At 41.3% G+C, this 18,959-nt stretch overlaps 1 protein-coding gene across 14 annotated transcripts in view; it reads right to left on the minus strand.

Moving 5' to 3' along the window:
- DNM3 (dynamin 3) overlaps nt 1-18,959 on the minus strand; it is a 629,085-nt gene that overhangs the window by 370,758 nt on the left and 239,368 nt on the right. Inside the window, exon 18 of one of the 14 annotated variants that reach the window (XM_068239895.1) lies at nt 13,629-13,710. The exons of the other annotated variants lie outside the window; for them this stretch is intronic. Within the exon in view, the coding sequence (XP_068095996.1) occupies nt 13,659-13,710 (52 nt within the window). The 3' untranslated portion in view covers nt 13,629-13,658. Of the gene's footprint in view, nt 1-13,628; nt 13,711-18,959 lie in introns of those variants that run through there. 14 annotated transcript variants of the gene reach the window in all.

The following is an 18,959-nucleotide window of genomic DNA, read 5'->3' on the forward strand; positions in this document are numbered from 1 at the left end:
CTAATGAGGCTTCCCCCATCTTCCTCAGCCAGCCCAATCCAGTGCAGGCTCCCCTGAACACTCAGTAACAATAATAATAACAGCAGCCTTCCTGCACAGGTGCAGTAGTGGCTCTCTACTCTGGTCTGGCAGAAATAACCAAGCCCTATCGGATCTTCTCTACTGCCCAGGCACAGACATCTCGTGCCTGTACAGTAGAGCAGAACTGATCGGGCTGGGCTATTTCTGCCAGAACCCGAGCAGAAAGCAGCTACTTTGCATGCTTGCAGCACCGACAAGTGCCAACAAGCAGACTGTTTTTAGGATCCAGACTCTTTCCTCTCCTGAGGTAAGTACCCCCAGAGGCTTTTTTTTTTTACTACAGGGTCACTTTAAAGAAAACCCAAGGTGAGAGGGTGTTTATTTCCATTTAAATAATGCACATTGCCTGGCTGTCCTGCCGATAGACTCTAGACCCTGAACAACAATGCAGATCAGATGTCTATGACAAATCTGAGAAGATTAGCTGCATGCTTGTTTCAGGTGGGTAATTTATACCCTATTGAGCAGAAAGATCAGCAGAACAGCCAGGGAAGTGGTATTGTTTGGAAATAAATAAATATTGCAGCTTCCATAGGTCTCACAACTTGGGTTCCTTTTAAGTATGTATGAATACAGCAGCAAACTATTATATCAACACAGATGGATCACTCAGTTAACAGAACATAATTATTTTTTGACATACTGTAATTGTTACATAATAGAAAGACAAGGAAAATGGAAGGTGCCAAAGCTAAGTTATTTTTTAAAGATTGCTGTCTGACTGTTGTGCTAATCCTCTGCCTTTAATACCTTCTGAGGCACTGAGTCAAAGCCAGAATACAGATGACATGTTCTCTTTTCACTGGCTTTGCAGGTGTGCCTCAAAAACTACCACTAAACCCAAAAGAGCAGAATGTCAATCAGTCATAGATATTTTTTATCGAGAAATTATGTGGAAATGAATGTTTCATTCCTTTGGAGCACCATCTGATTGTTTCACTGGCATAGTGGCATTTTGCATCCAAAAATATACTTATTACTCTACAGAGTAATATAATTCCAAGGTGATGCTGGATTACACAAAATGTTGTATATAAATGTATGTAGCTTGAAAATAGACTACTCAAATTACACCTTGGCGGGATTTGATTGGTCCATTTCAAGCTGCATACATTTGAAAAATAATTTGCATACTCTTGCATCAACTTGGAAATATTTGCATCTCATTGACCATCCCTACTCTTTCGTAAATATAACTTTACAGTGAACAATGGGGGCTTATTATTAGTCACCATGTAGGGAGACAAAATGGTTGATTTATTGATGTTCAGTAAGGATATTGTACCCTGTGCATTACTAAGTGCAGGGTACCACACATTGCTGGTTGCTTGACATACTGGTGCTAATGTGAGATGTATCTCACATGTGACAGGGAGCAAAACAATTATTTCACGTAACTGCATGAGTCTGTTGGTCTAAATACCACACAACACATTTTTACAGGAAATGTAAAAGAAAGTTTCCTGCTGGCAATCCCTATGTCACGTTAACCAGAATTTACAAAGAATAAGTATCATGGGCATTTCAAGGACAACTGTTGTGAAAAGTTGTCATTTTTAAAATACTGTACATAAATATAAATGTACATTTCTCCCTCAGTAAAATGCACTGTGAATTACTTTCTTCCTATGTCGCTGTCACTTACAGTAGGTAGTAAAAGTCTAAAAGATCTGCTGTTTCTTTATTTTCAAAAGCACTGAATGGCATTTGGTCTGTGTGCAAAGGTGCAAAACAAGTAGGGAAGTTGACTGACCTCTTTGTATAGATCCTTGCCAGGGAGTGCTTTTGTAAAGCAAAAGGGTAATACTGAGAATCCCCTATAAGGAGAAGGACTAGTCCCAAATCTGTCAGATCGGCCAGCTTTTTATTAGTTGTAAGAGACAGCAACACAGTAAAAAAAACATAATATAGGCCCAGTGCACACCAAAAACCTCTAGCAGATGCGCAGAACGCTAGAGGTTTTTGAAGCAAATTTCAGAGCGATTCTAGACATGTTTAGAGACGTTTTCTAAACATGCCTAGCGTTTTGGGGAGCGTTTTGTGTAGCAGATTACAAATATTGTTACAGTAAAGCTGTTACTGAACAGCTTCTGTAACAAAAACGCTCTGATCTAGCGTTTTTCAGAGCAGTTTTCCACTTTCCTATACTTTATGAGATTAACTCACCTGGGGCTTCCCTCAGCCCCCTGCAGCCGATCGGTGCCCTTGCAGCCCCGCTCTGACGCTCCAGGACCCGCCGCCGAACACTTCCGGTTTGGCCGTCACAGGCCGACAGTGATTGTTCGCGTTCCCAGCCTGTATATCGCCCCCTATGCTGCTATTGCGGCCTCCTGGCTGAGGGAAGCCCCAGGTGAGTTAATCTAATTTTTTTTTCCAGGCTTTAGGTTCACTTTAACAATGAGGCAGAAACGCCTCAGAACTCTAAAAAATGCTGCAGCCCCCGAGTTTGTGGAAAAAACGAACAAGCTCTGGTGTGCACCATCCCATTCACTTTCATTAGGCAAGCGGTTTTCTCCCTGCAAGCGTTTTAGAAAACGCTCCAGAACCGCACTGGTGTGCACCAGCCCTTAGGGCTCTTTCACACTAGAGGCTGCGGTAGAAAAGGCTGAAAGTCAGCCTTTTGCTTAACGCCAATACATAGCGTTTTCAAAGCGTTTTCAAAGCCTTTTGAAAGAGTTTTACAGCTCATATGAAAACGTCCTTTTTTTTCTTCTTCTATAAAAATAAGTGAACAAGTTAGCTGTAAAACGCTTTGAAAACGCTTTGAAAACGCTGAAGTTGGCGTTTTCCATTGACTATCATTGAAACGCCAACAGCCAACTTCGGCTGTAAACAGCCCTGCAAAAGCTCCTGGGAGAGTTGAAACGCAACACTCCAAAACGCCGAGTTAGATGTGAAAGGTAAAATGAAAGTCTATGGACTTTCTTTTACCTAGCAAAACGCCAACTTCGGCCGTGGCGTTAAAACGCCGAAAAATTCCTCTGGTGTGAAAGGGCCCTAATAGTGCATTTTGCTTAGAGTGAAATGTACATTTTAAATGTAGGTATTTTAGATTTTACAATGTTTCACAATAGTGCTCTTTTAATGCAGAAATCACTTTTGTCTATATTATCAAAGAGGGTTAGTCAGTAAGTATCAACTTATATTGTAGCAGAAGCAGTATGACAGCAGCACTAATTTGTTTCAGGTCTAAGGGCTCTTTCACATTAGGGCAGATTTTCTGCGTTTCAACGCAAAAGTTTGCGTTACCCAAGGTAAAATGAAAGTCCATAGACTTTCCTTTTAGCTTTCACATATAACGCAGCGTTTTTGTGCGTTGCGTTACGATGCACCCAGGCACAGTTTTTCGGCCGACGCTAGCTTTATGCGTTACAATGTTAGTCAATGTAAAACGCTCACTATGCGCGTTTTTAAACCGTTAACGCAGGCAATCAGTCCCAGAATGCAACAGAAGAATAATGTAGAAAGTTGAAAACTAAAAAGAAAAAACAATTACCTGCGTTTTCCTATGTGCTGTAACGCATTGAAAACGCATTAAAAACGCACACTCACTGCAGTGCAACGCATATCAAAATGCATTAAAACGCATACAACAAAACGTATGCTTTGAGCGTTCTCCAACGCAAGCTCTGATGTGAAAGAGCCCTAACAGTATCTATTATCTAGATGTGCAGAACAGCCAACAGAACAATACAACCTACATATGGTAAGGTCGTGTTCCTGGGATGTGCAAAATGGAAGTAGTGGTGCAAATATTAGTGATGAGCCAAAATTTTGCATATGTGTAACTTCAAATCATAATTTGCAATTATGGTGCAAAGTTGTAATTCATAGTTTTAGGCAAATTCGTAATTAATTTTGTCTTCACTCGCAACATCATAATTTTGCATTAACTAGTTATTTCGTGTTTAATTTTGTATTTTCTTGTAATATGTTAAAGTACATGAAAATTAACCGTAATCCAATAGGACACGCGCTATAACAAAAATAACAAGGCCGCAGCAATGTGTTACAAGCTATTTGGAGCGCACAATATACGATGGATTTATGGGTAAATAACCCCTTGTTTCCCCGACGCACAGCTGAGGCAATTAAGCCTCATTTAAAGCATGTATTCGAGTGCTTAGCCACTCATGAGTACTCGTGAGCCCATGCCTGTTTGTGATTATTCAGGTGGAAGTGAGCAGGTCCTTTTTAGCCCCTTACACACTTCTAGGAGTTCTGGTTCCCTATGAGCTTGCTGGGTAATCTGTATTTTTATACAAGTGGCAGGGTTTGTGTTACTGTTCACAGCCTCATAATGTCCTGTCTCTCTTTCTTTTTTTCTATTGCTTCCTTTTAAATCCTGAATGCAACATTTCCTGCATAATGCATTCAACACTGAGATGACTGAACTAATGCATTAATAGGCTAATGTCCAGATATGTTTACTGATGCAATAAAGAGATTTTCAATTGGCCTGTTTTCATTTCAATACATGGTCATATTCAAGAAATTATACGTTTCCTTAAAGGGAACATGAGGTGAGAGGGATATGGAGGCTGACATATTTATTTGCTTTTAAACTATACCAGTTTCCTGGCTGTCCTCCTGATCTTGTGTCGCTAATACTTTAGCCATATACCCTGAACAAGCATGCAGCAGATTAGGTACTCTGACTCAGCTGACTAAGGTTTTTCTGGCTTATCCATATGCTTGTTCCAGGATTTCAACTCAGATGCTACGTATGCCAGAAGATGAACAGGGCTGCCAAGCAACTGGTATTGCTTTTGGCTGCTTACACACTAAGACGTTACAGGCGCACGTTAGTGCAGCCTGTAACGCTCCCCCAACGCACAGCAATGTTCCCACGTTGCGTTACATGTAACGCTGCACGTTCTGCCGAAAGTGCAGCATGCTACGGCGTTAGAGCGGCTATAGCCGCGTTAGACTGTTTGCACATGCTCAGTGGGGGGCGGAGAGGAGGTGGGGAGATGCAGCTACAGTAGCCGTGCACATGGCTACTTAATATTCACTGCAATGGCGGCCGCTGATTGGCCGGCGGGACCACGTGATGCGGAGTGTCTCGCTTCGCATCACGTGGTCCCGCCGCCCAATCAACGCCACTCTGGGGGACCTTATACGCGGCTCACTCTACCGTCCTCTCCCGCACCACCATACGTTGTGTTAGGTGCACGTTATGCGATCTTAACGTAGCACCTAACGCAACGTCGTGGTGTGCAAGTAGCCTAAAAGGAAATAAATATGGCAGCCTCCATATCCCTATCCCCTCGGGTTCCCTTTAATTTTCTTAAATCTGACTGGATATCTAATATGATATCAAAATGTTTCTCTTTACAGCCTGAGGGCCTACATGTTCAAAACTGTTTTATGTAAAATTACACCTTGTTTTAGAAAAAGTTTTAAAATTAAGCCACTTCCCGTTTACAGTAAATTATGATTATTATTACTATTTAGATTTTTTTTTTTTATACAAAACTACATAGCAGGATAAGTATGTTGACTTAACCATCAATGGCAGCTCATATGCAACCAAGATCAATGTATGCAAAATTCTGATAGTAAGGCTGTGTAGTATATTATGATCTTTCTACATCAGGATCACTGAGATCTGAAAGGAAATATCAGATAAAGTATCCTCTGCAACCAAAAAAGCTCTGAGCAACAGTAAAATAAGCATTTCATAAATTCCAGTAAGTCAACTGTTGTCTTTGCCAACAGAGTAAAAATGCTCCAACTGTTACATAATAAGAAAGGCAATATTATAACATGCTCAAAAATAGTGTTGCCCAAAAAGTTAGACCAATGTTCATTGCCATTAAATCTATTAGTGAAACTAAATAAATTAAAGGACTACTACGACGGAAATTGATTTTAAAATACATGAAAACACATGAGTAAACAGTACATTTCTTCCTGAGTAAAATGTGTTATTAATTACTTTCCTCCTCTGTTCCTGTCACTAAGGCCCCGTTCACATTACAAACGAGGACGGCCATGCGTGCGGAAAGCAACGCATGCGAACACACGTTATCTGCGTTTGTAAGCGTTGCATGGCTGATCCCATCACTGATAAGTGAATGGGACAGCCGTGTGTTTTTGCAAAAAATGCGTGCAGCATGCGTTCCCGGACCGCACAGGTCCGGAACGCATGCAGTGTGAACATCAGACAGTGCACTCTATGCACTGTCTGATGTTGTGTGTGTCGGCCTCCTGCACGTGTTTCCAAAATGCGGCTGGAAACGCGTGCAGTGTGAACGGGGCCTTACAGTTGGATGTAGAAATCGGACAGAACTGAAAGGTTTTGGACTAGCCCATCTCCTCATGGGGGATTCTCAGGGTTTTCTTTATTTCCAAAAGAACTTAGTAAACAGCAATTTTTCAGTCCAACTGACAGAATAGTGTGCAAACAGGTGGTGGCGGGCTGCATCTTTGTTTAGATCTTTTCTAGGGAGTTTTTTAGTAAAGAATAAATGAAATAACCTGACAGTTCCGTCTACTGACTACTGTAAGTGACATCAACATAGGAGAAAAGCAATTTATGGCTCATTTTACTCTGCAAAAAACATGCTTCTTATTTGTATGTGTTCACAAGTATTTTACATTTTCCTATATGTCACGACAGTGGTCCTTTAATTACAATAGAAGTTATAGAAGTTATCAAAGACACTATACTTTAAGGCCTCTTTCCCACCAGGATGTTGCGTTTTAGGGGACGTTATAGGTCGCATAACGTTCCCCTAACGCAACGCCTGGTGGTGTTGTAGGAGGATGCTACCAAGAGCCGTGTTATGCAGCTCTTGGTGTGCCTTATTTGTGCCATGCGATGCGGAGACCAGGTGATCCGCCAGAGCGGCCGCTCTAGGAAGTAAACACTGACGTCACTGAGTGCAATGAATATTAACCACTTCAGCCTACAGCTTCGAAAATCTTATGCATCCAAGCAATGTTCACCTCCCATTCATTCGCTAATAACTTTATCGCTACTTATCAAAATTAATTGATCTATATCTCGTTTTTTCCGCCACTAATTAGGCTTTCTTTAGGTAGTACATTTTGCTAAGAGCCACTTTACTGTAAATACATTTTAACAGGAAGATTAAGATAGAAATGGAAAAAAAACATTATTTCTCAGTTTTTAGCCATTATAGTTTAAAATTAATACATGCTACAGTAATTAAAACCCATGCATTTTATGTGCCCATTTGTCCCGCTTATTACACCATTTAAATTACGTCCCTATCACAATTTATTGCGCCGATATTTTATTTAGAAATAAAGGTGCATTTTTTCAATTTGCGTCGATCACTATTTACAAGCTTATAATTTTAAAAAATGTAATAAGATACTCTCTTGACATGTATATTTAAAAAGTTCAGACCCTTAGGTAACTATTTATGTAGTTTTTTTTTTTTAAATTGTAATTTTTTTTATTATTTTTTTTAATACAAAAATGTATTTGGGTAATTTTAGTTTGGGAGGTAAATAGCCAATTTTAGATGTAAAATAATGTATTTTTTATTCAATACAGGTATGTGGGTGCAGTTTACTATTTGGCCACAAGATGGCCACATTCAAAAAGTTCCTAGATGCGAACGATGTCGCATCTAGGAACTAAAATGAAGAGAAGTTGTTTCCTGGGGGCAGAAATACCACGCTCTCTGATGAGAAAGCGTCGGTATTTCTGCCGGGGACTTGGATCGGTGAATGGGAATTATATTCCCATTCACTGATCGGGGGGGCAGCGGGAGGTAGCGGGGGCGCGCGCGGGCGCGCGCCCGATCGCGCGCAACACACGGCTGCAGCACCACTGCCTATCTGGACGGATATATGCGTCCAGATATGGCGAAGTGGTTAATTAGCCATGTGGCTGGCCGCGGAGGAGGAGGGGAGACCTCCTCCTCCAACAGTACTGAGCATGTGCAAACAGTCTAACGCGGCTTAGCCGCGTATAACGCACAGCATGCAGCACTTTCTGTAAACGTGCAGCGTTACAATGTAACGCAACGTGGGCACTGTGAACAGCCCAATGATTTTTCATTGCTGTGCGGTGGGCTGCGTTACAGGCTGTACTAACGTCTTACTGTGAAAGCAGCCTTAGACATAAAAAATAACAAGGCCGCAGCAATGTGTTACAAGCAATTTAGGAGTGAACTGAGTGATTTAGGAGTGAACTGAGTGTTTATGTACCAGTCCTCTCTATATTAATTAAATTACTCTTCAGAAATCTACCAATAACAAAATGTCTGTATGAATTTATTAGCATAATTCCCAAACCAAATGACCCCTTCCATTGTCTTTACAGTTAGCCCCATCACAGTATTACTACAATTATTGCATTCAAAATGATCTCTCTGCAACCTGTTTGAAATGAAAAACGAAATGTTCAATAGTTATGATGATAGTTATCGCAGTGGCGTGGAAATTGGGATACAATCATGCAGAAGTTGCGACCACACTATGGCCCTGGACCAGAAGGGCTCACCAGAGGCCATCCTTTAACTACTGTATAAGCTCTTCACTGGTTCCATGCTGGTAATTATCACCTCTATATGTGTTTTAAATAGGAAGAGCACATGTTTAGCCCAATTCCAAGCTGCACGTAACCCAAATGTGCATGCAAGCCAGGACTACCTGCACTAGCCAGTGCCCATCATAATGATTTTGCTGGGATTTCTTTTAGTACTGTAGAGCTGAAAGATGCAACAAGAAAAGAGCCTCAACATAAACCTCCTTTAATTTTTTTTCTGCTGGGGCTTCTCATTGGTCAGATTAGTGTGTACCATTGTGAAGCCCTATGGGAAAGGAAAGATTCCATTGGCCCAGAGATCAATGCACCAATGTGGAGCTCTGGTGGGACATTTAAAGATGATTATGCTGGAGCTCCCTTTCTGAGATGTTCTGTCCCTTTCAGAGGTGCTCGGACCAATGTTCAAGTTTTTTGAATCACTGTACTCCAAATGTTGATGGACAAAGTGTGTGCTCCACCACCACCGGCCACACAACTGCTAGCTAAAGGATGAGACGTCAAATTATAAAGGCGTAACATAGCTCATAGTCATAAAAAAAAAATCGGTGTTCCTGTGGATTGGGTTGAAACGACCAGGTGAAATGGATCGTTAGCCACAAACTCTGCTGTCTGTTTTTACTTCTGACTTTTATTTCATTTTCAGGGTATGTTCCTTGTAAATCTGTACTATTTGATTGGATTGACTTTTTCTCTATTGTAGACCTCCTTGATAAAATGTATTCCTTTTTCTATTCACCATTTAAAACTATAGGATGCAAAGTCTAATTCCTACATATAAAGATATAAAGATATACAGTGGTGTGAAAAACTATTTGCCCCCTTCCTGATTTCTTATTCTTTTGCATGTTTGTCACACTTAAATGTTTCTGCTCATCAAAAACCGTTAACTATTAGTCAAAGATAACATAATTGAACACAAAATGCAGTTTTAAATGATGTCTTGTAATATTTAGTGAGAAAAAAACCTCAAAACCTACATGGCCCTGTGTGAAAAAGAAATTGCCCCCTGAACCTAATAACTGGTTGGGCCACCCTTAGCAGCAATAACTGCAATCAAGCATTTGCGATAACTTGCAACGAGTCTTTTACAGCGCTCTGGAGGAATTTTGGGCCACTCATCTTTGCAGAATTGTTGTAATTCAGCTTTATTTGAGGGTTTTCTAGCATGAACCGCCTTTTTAAGGTCATGCCACAACATCTCAATAGGATTCAGGTCAGAACTTTGACTAGGCCTCTCCAAAATCTTAATTTTGTTTTTCTTCAGCCATTCAGAGGTGAATTTGCTGGTGTGTTTTGGGTCATTGTCCTGCTGCAGCACCCAAGATCGCTTCAGCTTGAGTTGACGAACAGATGGCCGGACATTCTCCTTCAGGATTTTTTGGCAGACGGTTGAATTCATGGTTCCATCTATTACAGCATGCCTTCCAGGTCCTGAAGCAGCAAAACAACCCCAGACCATCACACTACCACCACCATATTTTACTGTTGGTACGATGTTCTTTTGCTGAAATGCTGTGTTACTTCTACGCCAGATGTAACGGGACACGCACCTTCCAAAAAGTTCATTTTTTGTCTCGTCGGTCCACAAGGTATTTTCCCAAAAGTCTTGGCAATCATTGAGATGTTTTTTAAGCAAAATTGAGACGAGCCTTAATGTTCTTTTTGCTTAAAAGTGGTTTGCGCCTTGGATATCTTCCATGCAGGCCGTTTTTGCTCAGTCTCTTTCTTATGGTGGAGTCGTGAACACTGACCTTAATTGAGGCAAGTGAGGCCTGCAGTTCTTTAGATGTTGTCCTGGGGTCTTTTGTGGCCTCTCGGATGAGTTTTCTCTGCGCTCTTGGGGTAATTTTGGTCGGCCAGCCACTCCTGGGAAGGTTCATCACTGTTCCATGTGTTTGCCATTTGTGGATAATGGCTCTCACTGTGGTTCGCTGGAGTCCCAAAGCTTTAGAATAGGCTTTATAACCTTTATCAGACTGATAGATTTCAATTACAGTACTTTTGTTCTCATTTGTTCCTGAATTTCTTTGGATCTTGGCATGATGTCTAGCTTGTGAGGTGCTTTTGGTCTACTTCTCTGTGTCAGATAGCTCCCATTTAAGTGATTTCTTGATTGAAACAGGTGTGGCAGTAATCAGGCCTGGGGGTGACTACAGAAATTGAACTCAGGTGTACTAAACCACCTTTAAGTTATTTTTTAACAAGGGGGGGCAATCACACAGGGCCATGTAGATTTAGAGTTTTTTTTCTCACTAAATAATTAAAACCATCATTTAAAACTGCATTTTGTGTTCAATTATGTTATCTTTGACTAATAGCTAACGGTGTTTGATGAGCAGAAACATTTAAGTGTGACAAACATGCAAAAGAATAAGAAATCAGGAAGGGGGCAAATAGTTTTTCACACCACTGTATATATATATATATATATATATATATATATATATATATATATATATATATATATATATATATATATATATATATATATATATATATATATATATATATATATATATATATATATATAGGATGTGCTAATTCATTTTGTGAGCCCCAATTTATGGTACACACAGTGACTAGCGATTTTGTTTGATATGGTATCAGTGTGTTCATGACAATAATAAAGCTGAGAGTAAGATTGGAGCAGTAGAGCATTGTTCAAAAATAACTAATGGTAATGGTATGCTTTTTGGTGCTTTGTAGTGATACCTGATAGGGATTGTGAAAGTCACATTAGTTACATTATAATAGAAGGATTTAGGTAGGCTGAGCCCTGCAGACATGCATCTTCTGTACACTGTGGAGGACATTTATCAAGAGTGTCTGAGACAAAATATTGGTAGGTTTTTAGAAATCCATGCAGAACTGCCTCAGATATCTTAAGAAATCACTAGATAGTGCAGATTCCTTCTAAAACTGTTGTATAATAGGAGGAGCTAGGAAGGTCTCTCAGTCAGTGCAGTGTGTAAGGGAAAATGCTGTCGCCGAGGTAACCAATACATCTGCTGTATTGCATCAATGCCCAGCACTGGAAGGGTTAAGCACAGAACAGCTTCACAGACAGGACACACAGGCAGGAGCCCCTCACAAATCATGCCTAGCCTGCACTGCTGCACTGTGTAGAACTGCTATAAAGCACGTCTTAATCTGCAGCAGTTTAGGGAGGGATTTGCACTTTTCTGTAGTGCAGTTTTAGAAATTCACACTAAACTGTCACTACTATGTAGGATTTAAGAATCTTATTATCCTGCACAACTGTTCCTCTGTTGGTTACAACGGTTTAAGAAGAAAAAAGTGCCAAGAATACAAATAACTAGCTGGTGTCCCTTTTTTTCTTTTTCAGCCAGAAAGAGTTAAACATGTAGGTATGCAAGTGACAGCTTCTCTCCAGTCAGGACCTAGTCAGACTATAGATGTAATTCTCACTAATAAGGAATTACAGCCATAAAACTCTTAACTAGAAGAGAACAAGGACAATAGTTTGTATATTTTTGCTTATGTGAAAGACTGAATCATTCAGTTAACCTCCCTGCCGTTATAAAAATTTGCTGCGCACGGCAGGGAGGGTGTTTTTTTGCATTTTTTTTTTTTTTAGCATGTAGCTAGCCTAGCGCTAGCTACATGCTTCCCCCCTTCCTGCGGCATCCCCCTGTATGCGCCGATCGCCGCCGGCGCATATGCCCATCCGGAAATCCCGTTCTGAACGGGATTTCCATGAGGGCTTCCCCCATCACCATGGCGACGGGCGCGATGACGTCACCGACGTCATCGACGTCAGAGGGAGTCCCGAACCACCCCTCAACGCTGCCTGGCATTGATTGGCCAGGCAGCGCACGGGTCTCGGGGGGGGGGGCACCCTCTGATGCGGCGGGTTGCGGCGAATCGGCACGGAGCGGCGGCGATCGTAAGTTACATGCAGCTAGCAAAGTGCTAGCTGCGTGTAACAAAAAAAAATTATGCAAATCGGCCCAGCAGGGCCTGAGGAATCCTCCTCGGCAGGTTAACCCGAGCTGAGCTCGGGATAACCGGCAAGGAGGTTAAAGGGACTCCGAGCTCTGAAAATAATCAAAATTGGTACTTACCTGGGGCTTTCTGCAGCCCCCCGTAGGTCGGGAGATTGCACGGCGGCGTCCTGGCTTCTCTCCCAGTCTCTCCGCACAAATGGCTCCCGGCGACACCGAGCCCGAGTGTCGGGCCCTCTCTTCCTGGAAGATAACGTTAGTCGTCATCACGCCGGCCGCCTCGCGTCATCACGGTGGCCGGCGTGACCGTACTGCGCATTCGCGATTAAACTGCACATGCGCAGTAAACTCATGCCGGCAGGCGTGATGAGGCGAAGCGGCCAGCATGATGACGACTAACGTCATCTTCCAGGAAGAGAGGGCCCGACACTTGGGCTCGGTGTCGCCGGGAGCCATTTGTGCAGAGAGACTGGGAGAGGAGCCAAGACACCGCCGTGGGATTTCCCGACCTATGGTGGGCTGCAGAAAGCCCCAGGTAAGTACCAATTTTGATTATTTTAAGAGCTCGGAGTCCCTTTAAGACAATTCAACATTAATCCTACTTTTTTAGCTTATACACAAAAAATAAAACTGTGGGATTCTAAAAAAAAAAGATTCATATCCAGGAGTAGGAGGAGGGACACAAATGCTATTCTCATCAGTTTATTTTCACTTCATTACCTCACTAAGATATTCTAGTCCATCCATGGGCAAATTTTAGGTTCCTCATATGCCCTGTAAATCTTTCCAAGTACATTTTGGTGGAAAAATAGAGATGTAAAGTATATCTGCAATGGTGCTCAATTATAATTGTCAGTAATAATTGCTAGAACATGGTGGGCAGCATTTGTGAGCTTTGCATAGGTATTATATAGAATAGGCAATACAAACTGAGCAATGTCTGGAAAAGACATGTTTTAGAGATACTTTGCATCCCTTTTCACACAATACTGCAGAAAGTCTAGTTACCTGAACCATATGCCATGTTATGTCAATGACACTGCTTTCATATTCACTGCTTCAGGCTTCTTTTACACTGCAAATCACAATTCTGATTTCCAATTCCAAATTGCAATTTGCAATTTCTCCTGGATGCTAGCAACACAAGAAGAAAAACATTGAAAAATATGCAGCTGGCAGGACTTTTCTTAATATCATCAAAAATTGTAAATGGAATTGCGTGTAAAATTGCATCAAAATAAGAAATCAGAATTGCATGTAGTGTAAAAGAGCCCTCACTCTTTAAACTTTAGTTCAAAGGGCATGGGCACGTATGACAACCCCATGCTGTCTTACCCTGTCTTAGGAAGGAAGACAAAAGGCAATGATGAAGGGATGCATGGCAAAAACTGTCACTGTGGCCTGAAAGTTTCGATCCTAACTAATCCCATAACATGTTTTATGAGTTTGGCCAGAGAAAGTAATGGTTACAAAATATACTAGGTATTTGTTAATCTCTGGGTGTTTGTTAATGCCTGGGTTTACAGTGAGGCGAGTTTAGCTGATGTCCTGTTTGTAGAAGTTTCTGTTAGCCATCAAATCTCCTTCCCTTACTAAATCATCAATAGACCAAAAGGAAACCCTGGAAGTGAGATTAATTTTGTATACCATTTTGTTTCAACACCTCAATGTCTTCAGAGTGCAAGCGTGGCCACATTGTGCATGCTCGAGTGCTGCCATGCAGGCCCTGTGCTCATACAGAGAGGAAAAAAGCCATGCGTCTTCCTACTATTTGGAACCGTACTTGGAAGAACATGTTCATTCATGGCATTGCTCGTACTTTGAGGAAACATATTCAACTCAGAGGAACCAGCACTGGAACAATACAGTGCTGGAACAGTACAGTATACGAGAATATGGGAAGTCTTTGGACTATTCAGAGGCTTCCCACAAACAAGGAAAGTATGTATATTTTTTCTGGGTTCACAATTACTTTAAAGGAACCCTGAACAGTGATTAAAAAAATGAAATGATGACTTACCAGGGGCTCCTCCAGCCCACTGTAGCTCGTGAGGTCCATCGGTGTCCTCCAGGTCCCCTCCGTGGTACCGCTGGCGACTCCGGATGGTGCGCGACTTTGGCAAAAGTCACACATGCGCAGTACAGAGACCTGGCCGTCCATCACCTGTGGCGTCCTCACGCGCATCACCGTAAGGGTCCTGCTTGTGCACCGTACAGTCTTTCTAGTGCCGCGCATGCCCAGGACCCCAACGGCAACGTGTGTGATGACCACACTGGTGATGGACAAAGTTGTGCACCTACCGGAGCTGCCAGCGGGACCATGGAGGCTACCCAGAGGACAGCGAGGGACTTCGCGGGCAACAGTGGGCTGGAGGAAGCTCCAGGTAAGTCCCAAATTTATTTTTGAATCACTGCTCAGGGTTCCTTTTTAGACTTTTAAAGCACATTTAAGTATAAGTATCCCAAGCGGCCCATTTATGATGGAAATTTGTGGGGATTGAGGCACCCAAAGTATTAAATAATATTTTTCTATTGGCATAAAAATCATAAAAAACAGAGGTATTCTCTTACCTCTTCAGAAGATAGGCAACCATTTCAACTGATTTTTTTTTTTTTACTGAAAACACAGATAGACAATGCGTTTCACAGGTACTAGCTCGCTTCTTCAGTGCCTTGTAACAGTGTGCATAGAGTATGGGCGCCTCTAAAAATCTACCCAAAATTATATTTAGGAGAGCGACCGTCCAGCATCGGGCAGGACCTGGAAAAGCCGAGGGGGGACGGTTTATTCCCTGTACGGTGGCTGCAACCCATCCTTGTGAGTATAAAACGATATGCTTACAATTACCCCTATACTAACAGTACTGCACCATTGGGGCTTCAGGCCTCTCTCTGCTTACCATCTAGGTGTTCCAGGAGTGCGAGCCTACTGCGTTAAACACCAAAACCTTTTTTTTAATTTATGTAGTGTTATAAATAGTCGTTTTCCAGAAGAATGCCATGTCGTGTCGATTAGCTGAAAGGATCCCATCTTTACATTGTGATTGCCATTTTTCACAATAATAATATCTACCATTATTTGTATCTATCATTAAATTGAAAACGTGGTGAGCAAAACATTTGCTGTTACTACTTACCTTGGAAGCACCAGCTGTACACTGCCATGTCTCCACTTTTTACTGCAAGGGAATGGAGCTTCTAACTGCCACTTTTAAGAGAAAATGTGATCAAGGATTGAACTTCATCCCAATCATTAGCGGATACCCCATTTACCCATGAGAAATCTTTTCCATTTCTCAAACGGATCATCGGAGGGCTCTGTATGGCTGATATTGTGTTGAAACCCCTCCCACAGTTTGATGTCAGGACCATGCTGCTGACATCACACTGTGGGAGCCTTGTTCCGTTGTTGGAAATAACAGCTGTTTCCAACTGCCAAAAAAGCAAGCAGCAGCTACTTCCACTGACATCACCTGCCCGCAGTAAAAACATCACAATATGATAAATGTCAGAATGTAAACCAGGGAGAGGAAAGATTTTACAATAGGCAACACTGACTAAATCATTAATATATAATAATTGTAAAAACTACGCACTTTTGTTCATTACGTTATTTTCACTGGAGTTCCTCTTTAAGGTAATTACAGTACATCCTATAAACCAGTTTTCAGCTCGCAGGGAACAAAACCTGTTACTGATAGAGAAAAAAGATGTGTGGCACTCCCTTTATGTACAGTATATATCAGCGTGTATACAATAGACAGAGGCATATTATTTCACCACTATAGCTGCGATCCTGGATGTAAATGCCAGACGTGTGCTCCATCGTATCTAAGTTGAAGAAAGGATCATCAAATCTTTGGAGAAGAAAAGAGGGTGTGCACCATCCATCCTTTACAGTAACACCTCACGACGACCGTTTCGTGTCCTTCTGGATGCTTGGAACACAGTGTGACCAAGCGTCCAGAAGAACGCAAAGCGTCCGTCGCTTGTCCCACATCAGTGCCCGCCACCCCACCTCCACTCCCACGGCTGCTCTTGTGGTCCGGATGAGGACCTTGTACAAGGTTGGATCCTGATACACAATGCTTTTGATGTAAGGAAGATGCAATAAACCATTTGGTAAATGACGGATGGTGCACGTCCACTTTTCTTCTTCAAAGATTTAACAAAACCGTTCTCACTTTTATAAGTGAGGTGTTACTGTATATCACAATTTGGAAAGTGAAAATGTGGAGATCTTTTTCTGCTTGCCCCGTTTTTCTTATAGAGAAGACCCCAAGGGTCCTTTTACACTTAATGCGTTGATATGCATTAGTATGCTTAAGGCCCTAACACTTTTAATAGCTTGGTGATGTGTAGAGATAATTAATAAGCATCTCATATCTTTCACAGGTCCCAGAGCAAGGCACAGCTTTCCCAGGCTTACATTTATAAATAAAAACAACAATATGTTTCTGTTTAAGCAACGTACTCGTAATCCACAGGCAATTATCTGTAATATTGTGAAATGTCTTAAGTCGCCTGTGTGTGTGTGTGTGTTTTACTGCCAAAGACAGAAGACATTTCAATGACTATCTCATTGTAATGTGATGACTAGGGAACAGGCTGGAAGTATCTAAGCTATGCTAAACTTGAACTTCTGAAAATATAGTAAACGTATTCCTTTGCAAATGCTGGCTTCTTTGTTCCGAAAAGGTGTATAATGCCTAGTGCTCACTTGTCTACCACACTAAAAAGCCACAACAAAGTATTCCAAAGTAAGTCTACACTCTGCATTCAGGAATGAGAAAAAAAATACAGCAAACAGGAAACGCCTGGAAGCTACACTATATGAAAACCATATGACTGCTACTCTAAACAGCAAGAGCGGGGAGTGGGGGCAGAGCAGGACAGATCAAGGTGGGAGCAAAGTAATAAAGGGAAAAGGCATTTTTTAGGTCTGCATCCCTGCTACATTTGCCAAGCATTTTAGTGATCCCCTGTGTCTTTTATTGGCTGTTACTTTTTGGAAAAGCATGCTGCAAAACTGAAAGGTTGTAATGTAGAAATAAAATGTAAATGAAAAGCTGTGATATCTTTCAGTTATGATAAATACCAGAATTTCTCTACATCAGATACGTTCTACCCAAATCTCAGCGCTACATCAGTTAGTGGCAACTATAGGTTGAGTCACAGACTGATGATGGAATATACCTACATTACACGCATTTTGACAGGTTTAGTAGCTGTGCTAGTAAAAGGACTACCTTAAAAAGTGATGTGGAGCATTAAAAAGAACACAGGTATAAATACAATAACAAAAATGAAAGAACAAAGGGGGTCCCTCGCATGTCTCTGCAAGAGTTCTGATACACAAAAGCAACGTTACTAGCCACATATGATTGTTCCCACATCAAACATGAAGTGCAAATAGATTAAAAAAATTAATTTAGTAAAAGTGTCTAATATAACAAATATACTCTAATACCCAGGGGAAAAAAATCATGTCACGCAGATTCTTCAACACAACCTGATATAATTCATGCAACAGGACAGAAAAATGTGAGTAGAGCTAACATGGACCTAATGAATATATACTGTATACACAGTGAGCACTGACGGAAAATGTATAATTTATTAAGTTCACAGACTGAATTGACAGATAAATGTAAATATATATAGTTAACCTTGGCTTGAGAGTAACTTGGTTTAAGAGCGCTTTGCAATTCAAGCAAAATTATTGTGAAATTTTGGCTTGATAGAAAAGCAACATCTTGATGTACAAGAAAAAAAAAAGTATATATGCATCACGTCATCATAAATGAGCTGATAGTTCTTCTCCTATTGGTGCTGTAGGATTGCACTTACCGGTAATTGTACTTAATCTGAGTGTAAAGACTGTGCAGTGTCACATCTCCATGCAATCCTCAAAAGTAAATGTCATTGGATAAGTTCCTTATTAAAGCCACACCAAAACTAAGGTTGGGGATAGCCAACAGATGGCATTGATGCTGTTATAGTGGCATTTTTATACTATACTATTTTACTATAACTATTTTTGGATTGTGGAATGAATCAACTGGGTTTCCATTAATTCTTATGGGGGAAATTCACTTTGATATAAGAGTGCTTTGGTTTACAAGCATGAATTATGCTCGCAAACCAAGGTTCCACTGTATACGCTAGTTGAGTCATTTTATTTGAATGATATGATGCGCAAATACAATTACAGATTGCCCCGCAAGCTCATGGTGAACTCCTAGGAGTGTGTAAGGGTCTGAAAGAGACCAAAAAGCCTCCTTACTAAAATACTATGCAAAACAGGCGTTTGCTTTCTTCAAACAGAAGGTATTTGCGATTATTCAGGTTGGAGTGAGCTCTGAGGTGTCCCACAGTGCATC

The sequence above is a fragment of the Hyperolius riggenbachi genome, chromosome 6 (assembly GCF_040937935.1).
Source record: "Hyperolius riggenbachi isolate aHypRig1 chromosome 6, aHypRig1.pri, whole genome shotgun sequence".
NCBI classification, from domain to species: Eukaryota; Metazoa; Chordata; class Amphibia; order Anura; family Hyperoliidae; genus Hyperolius; species Hyperolius riggenbachi.